Here is a 5,544-nt window from a genome sequence, read left to right on the forward strand (position 1 = left end):
TTTTATGACGATTTCCCTATTAGGTTTAACTTTTCTATTTATTTTTAGTCATTTTACATGTATAAGCTACTTAATCATTTTTTGAAAAAAACAATTTTTTGACTTATTTAATTTTGCCATTATAAAGACTAATCCAAATACTTTTTAAAAACTTGTTTTTTCACTCATATAAATCAATAAGTTATTTTGATTAAAATGAAAATAAATCCCAAATACCTTCCGACTAGTTATTGAGCTTAATTAACGAAAGCATGGATAGTCTGCTGACAAAGATCCAAAATGCATTGGTTAATTTATTTGGGATTTATGAGAGCACTTACAACAAAAACAAAGTTAAAAATGGATGAATATATTTGGGATCATGTGGATGGCCATGGATGCTGATAACATGCATACATATTGTGTAATAAGTTGCAGAGAGAGAATTGAGCTGCTTACCGTCAACAAAAAGAAAAAAAGACTGAGCCACCGCTTACTAACCACCATTCAGGAGCATACGCATGGCTTCTAGCGTACAATCCGGGGTGCATAAGTAGTGGAGAAAAACTATAACCTAAACCAGCCCCTGGTTTTCTGTCTGGTTTTCTCTCTCCCTCTCTCTCCCCCTCTCTCTCTCCAAAGAGAAGAACCAAACAAAGATGCAAAGGATTTTTGAACTTATCTTCCACCCACTTTCATAGAACATAGAAATTTCAAATATTTTCTCACATACCAACAATTTTGCTTCATCTAATCGATCTCCGCTGGGTTCTCCATTTTTTCCGTCGACCTCTGTCCTTCCAGTGGTTCAGTTCTTCCCCTCTTTTAGTTTATGCAAATCCAAATCCTATTTGGTGATAGATTCTGGGTTTTTTCTGGGGTTTGGTTATGATTGTTAATTCGGCTATCAAATGTGTATGATAACGATGTATGTGTGGGTAAATTAATATCTTATTATATATATTCTATATAGATATAGCAAGTTGGAATTTATTTAAGTTTTAATCTTAAAAACTCAGATGTTTTATGTTGTTTCTGTAGTATCATCAAGTACAGTTTATGATACTTTTACCACCTTCTCTCTCTCTAAAAATATCAAGATCCAGTGAAATTTGAAAGGCCGTGTATCCGAAACTAGAAAAAGTCGATGTTATGGATGTTTGTGGTGTTGATGAGCAAGAAAGCCGTAAAAGTACTGGTTTTGATGCAGTGGGTACTACAGTGATGACGAGTACCGATGATCAGAGAGGGATCTGGGAGATTGATGTAAGAGCACAGCAACAGAATCTGATTCACGAAATGAATGATCCTTCAATGTTTTATAACGATCAGTTTCCAAAGATTCCTGATTTTCCATGCATGTCTTCTTCTTCCTCTTCTTCGTCAAATCCTGCACCTGCTAAGCCGATTTCTTCGGCCACTACTACATCGTCGGCGTCCTCGTCTACCTCGTCTGCGGCGTCTTGGGCGGTGTTGAAGTCTGAGTATATCACGGAGGAGGAGGCTGAAGGAGAGGATCAGTTGGAGGAGCTTAGGATTAACAGGAAAAAACGAAGTCATCGGGAGGAACCGGGTCCCGTTACGTCGACGGCGGCGGTTGAAGCGGTTCCTGTTCTGGAAAAGGCGGATGGAAGTGGTACGATAGATTGCATGGATGTGATGGAGAATTTTGGGTACATGGATTTGATTGATGGCAACGAAATCTGGGATCCATCGTCAATTTTCGAACAAAACCCACCGGATTTACAGCAGGAATGTGTGACGGCTCGTGGATATAGCAATGGAAGTGAGGTGGTACAAGATAGTGGGATTAAAGACGGTGGCCGTGAAGGTGGCGGAGGACGGTTGGATGAACTAGGGGTGATGTTCTTTGACTGGTTGAAATCCAACAAAGAATTCATATCAGCAGAAGATATGAGAAATATTAAACTCAAGAAATCGACAGTTGAATGTGCTTCAAAAAGATTAGGATCGTCAAAAGAAGGCAAAAAACAACTCCTCAAATTAATTCTTGAATGGGTGCAACAACACCAGCTTCAAAGAAAAAACAGCGGCGGTGCCGGTGAATTAGCCGCTGCCGCCGCCACCACCACCACCCAATACCCTTTACAGCATTACCAGGGACGTCCACCACCACCACCACCGACCCCACCGCCACCATTCAACTGTAATTCTTGGGTCCCACCTAGTGACATGAACCATGGATTCTCTCCTTCTCCGTGGATCCCACCAGCGGTGGCGTATCCGTCGTACATGGCGGATCAGACCAGTAATGGGATGCCTATGGTAGCGGCGGGGCCACAAGCGACGTTTTCTTACATGGGTGATGGGAGCGATCAATACAATTCTGGTCTGAATCGTCTTAATCCGTATAATAATTCAGGTTCGGGTGAATATCAAGTTCTTGAATCTGCACCTTCGTGGAACCCTTCACAGATTACCATGGCTGCGTCGACACCCTACAACAATCAGTTTCCTGACGTGGGCAATAACTATGGTCCTCAAATTATGCCCCTCGCTTCTGGTTACCCCGATCAGTACCCGTATAATCCACAGGTTTACGCCACCGGCGGTTGTGGCGAACAACAGCGGTTAATGAGGCTGGGTTCTTCGGCGACTAAAGAAGCTAGAAAGAAAAGAATGGCTAGACAGCGGCGGACTTACTTCCACCACCACCACCACTCGAGACAAAATCAGCACATGAATAATCATCAGAATCACTTGGCCAACTCCGATCAACATCCACACGCAATGCTTGGTGATGAGAATTGCTCCGGCAAAACACATGGCGGAAACTGGTTGTACTGGCCATCTCCGCCTTCTACCAACACGGTTCCACCACCACCTATGGAATCACCTCACCGGCCACCCGCCAGACCTCAACAAGCCAGTGATCGCCCGTCTAAACAAACTCCCCCAGATAAACGGCAGGTATGCAAATATTGTAAAATTTTAAATAATTCTCGATCGATATTTTAGTTGTGATTATAATTTGATTTTTCATTTGTTTATTTTGATCATCAGGGTTTAAAAACTGAGAAAAATTTGAAGTTTCTGCTCCAAAAAGTGTTGAAGCAAAGTGATGTTGGGAGTCTTGGGAGGATTGTGCTGCCTAAGGTATAGATTTCTTATGGTTTAATTGTCTCCTTTCAATCAGATTTAATTTTAATGTGCTTAATTATTGATGGAAAACGAATTCAATTTACAGAAAGAAGCTGAGAGTCACCTCCCGGACCTGGATTCAAGGGATGGAATTTCAATTGCTATGGAGGATATAGGGACTTCTCAAGTGTGGAACATGCGATATAGGTATATTACGTTGTTAAATCCCTTTAATTAATACCTATTTGGGTTTTCATCAATTAATTAGCACCCAATACTCAAATTAAGCATCAGACTAAGTTTGGTTCTGGCTTTGTGTGTTTTCTCTTTGAATTGTGGAGCCTCAGGTTTTGGCCTAACAACAAGAGCCGGATGTACCTTCTCGAGAACACAGGTCAGCGAAGTGTTGGCTAATATTGGAATACGTTTGTTACAATATGCTATTTATAGCTCTTTTCATACATCACACACGAAATATTGCAAATAAAAATATATTCCCTTACGTGTCCTTCTGTCAATAAGGAGTAGTAGAAGCTAAAATATTAATTAAGGTTGTGGTATATCAAGATAGAGGTGATAAATGGGACCGGGCCCATCTTTATTTTTGTAACCGGACCAGACCAAAACCAAACGGACCAGCTCAGCCCGGAATAATCAAGTCCTGGACTGGATCGATCCCTTTTTTGGACCAATTTAACCGGTCTGTTGATTAGGCCGGATCTTTTTGGCTTGGTGTGTGTTCATGTCCATATATCAAAGTAATAAGATGGTTGCTTTAATTAGAGATCAAACAAATTAAATGATGCAACCATCCATGTTTCTAAAGGGGCGAGCTCCTTGATAAAAGTCAGGGTTAACAAGACATTTATGTATCTTGTTTTTTTTCTTCTAAACCTTGTTTTATGATTCAGGAGATTTCGTGAAAGCAAATGGGCTCCAAGAAGGCGATTTCATCGTGCTATACTCTGATGTCAAGTGTGGCAAATACGTAAGATCTAAATCATTATGTTTCTTCTTGATACATTTTCTTGTTTCCATATAAGACCCTACAAATCACACCCCGAACCCTTTGATGTACATAAGAAGACAACAAGCTAGCTTAATACGTATACTTACATGTATATGGTCATCTTTTAGGCCCCGTTTGTTAAAGTACTAGATAGGACAAAACAAATTGTAATGTATTTGAGGTGTGTGCTTATAAAGTCAACGGGAGAACATTTGCATTTTTTGCCCCGGTCAAACAGGTGGGGCAAAGACTCGTTCTTGTTCTCTCCATTTGTGCAGAAGATATGAATACTCTCATTATCTTCATCATGAAAAAAAAAAAAAAAAAAAAAAAGCAGTCTGTTTATGGTCTTAGCATAATCGACATTATTGTGTGTGCAGTTAATCAGGGGAGTGAAGGTACGACAACCAGCCAGTGTGAAATCCGAAGGCAAGAAGCCTTCTGTTAAACGAAGCTATCGCAATGCCTCCCAATCCACCAGAAGCTGTGATCCCTCATCACCTCCTAAAATAACTGCGATTTAAGTACTACTAACATCGTCGTTATCATCAAACGGACGTAAAACGTCTGTTCCTTTTGCAGTTAATATGATTCGCTGACCCTGTGTTCGACTCATTAAGCTGAGGATTGATGTTGTATCGAGGTTATAAGATTGGATGTTTTCAATCTTTTGATGTGTTGTTTTAGGGTTTGGTATGCCTGTGATCACTCTCGATCTCTAGATAATTGTCGTTACGTGTAATTTCACGGTATAATTGCTCGTTGTGTATGTGCATTAGTATGTATAGTTGATCATAAGAAGGTCCAAGGCTAACCATCTCTCCCCTTGGACCATGGTGGAGCAACTTGGTACATTTGTGGCACCTATGTAGGCTTGGTCTTTGGTTAATTTGTATGTGGGAATCTCTCGTACCTTCATGATATGATTTCAGCATAAAACTCCACCACTTTAATTGGTTGATTCTAAGGGTTTTTATCGAACATTTAGTTTGGTTACTGGAATGCGATAAGCAGATAATCGAAATCAGAATTAACTTTGGTATTGGTTTGTTTGACATGGAAATAGAATTAGACATTCTTTATAAGTTGCTTTTACTTATATATATCTTCGACCACAGTATCATATTTTTAAAGTTAGAAATTAATTAAGTTGTTTTTGTTATTTTATTTAAAGAACTCACTGAAAATATTATTCGTTTTGTAATTATTTTTATTATAATTATCTATTTAAGATGGTATTTAGATTATTTAACTTTATTTTTATTAAACAATTTCTCAAAATGATGACTAATTTTCTCTGCCTATAAACCCATATATGAATTTTTTTTGAGAGCATTTTCAATCCCCATTAATGTTTGAAAGATCAATAAATAGTCGTAATATTTTTTAGTTCAATAGTTGGTTTTTGTTTGATAAAGAGCTACCTTAAAAAATATATTAGTTAATGGACGCTA

The 5,544-nt window shown here is 39.0% G+C and overlaps 1 protein-coding gene across 3 annotated transcripts; it reads left to right on the plus strand.

Moving 5' to 3' along the window:
* Positions 1 to 557: 557 nt before the first annotated feature.
* On the plus strand, positions 558 to 5,108 carry ABI3 (AP2/B3-like transcriptional factor family protein). Of its 3 annotated transcripts, none has more exons than XM_079022518.1 (7): positions 558 to 907; positions 1,021 to 2,910; positions 3,004 to 3,096; positions 3,188 to 3,288; positions 3,423 to 3,475; positions 3,993 to 4,069; positions 4,471 to 5,108. In XM_079022518.1, the coding sequence occupies exons 2-7, from the start codon at positions 1,132 to 1,134 to the stop codon at positions 4,612 to 4,614; spliced, it is 2,247 nt and encodes a 748-aa protein (XP_078878644.1). In that variant the 5' UTR covers positions 558 to 907; positions 1,021 to 1,131; the 3' UTR covers positions 4,615 to 5,108. The 3 variants fall into 3 exon arrangements, with proteins under 3 accessions (XP_078878644.1, XP_078878646.1, XP_078878645.1); XM_079022520.1 differs by having other exon boundaries at positions 3,429 to 3,475; XM_079022519.1 differs by having other exon boundaries at positions 558 to 2,910.
* The last annotated feature ends 436 nt before the right edge of the window (positions 5,109 to 5,544 follow it).

Source organism: Lactuca serriola, chromosome 9 (genome assembly GCF_051521515.1).
Source record: "Lactuca serriola cultivar US96UC23 chromosome 9, Lser_US96UC23_V15, whole genome shotgun sequence".
NCBI lineage: Eukaryota > Viridiplantae > Streptophyta > Magnoliopsida > Asterales > Asteraceae > Lactuca > Lactuca serriola.

Bases quoted from the DNA above. Each gene is read 5' to 3' on its own strand.
- ABI3 (XM_079022519.1), top strand. From the start codon at position 1,132: ATGGATGTTTGTGGTGTTGATGAGCAAGAAAGCCGTAAAAGTACTGGT. The intron at 2,911-3,003 runs GTATGCAAATAT...TTTGATCATCAG, and splicing joins CTCCCCCAGATAAACGGCAG to GGTTTAAAAACTGAGAAAAA. The intron at 4,070-4,470 runs GTAAGATCTAAA...TTGTGTGTGCAG, and splicing joins ATGTCAAGTGTGGCAAATAC to TTAATCAGGGGAGTGAAGGT.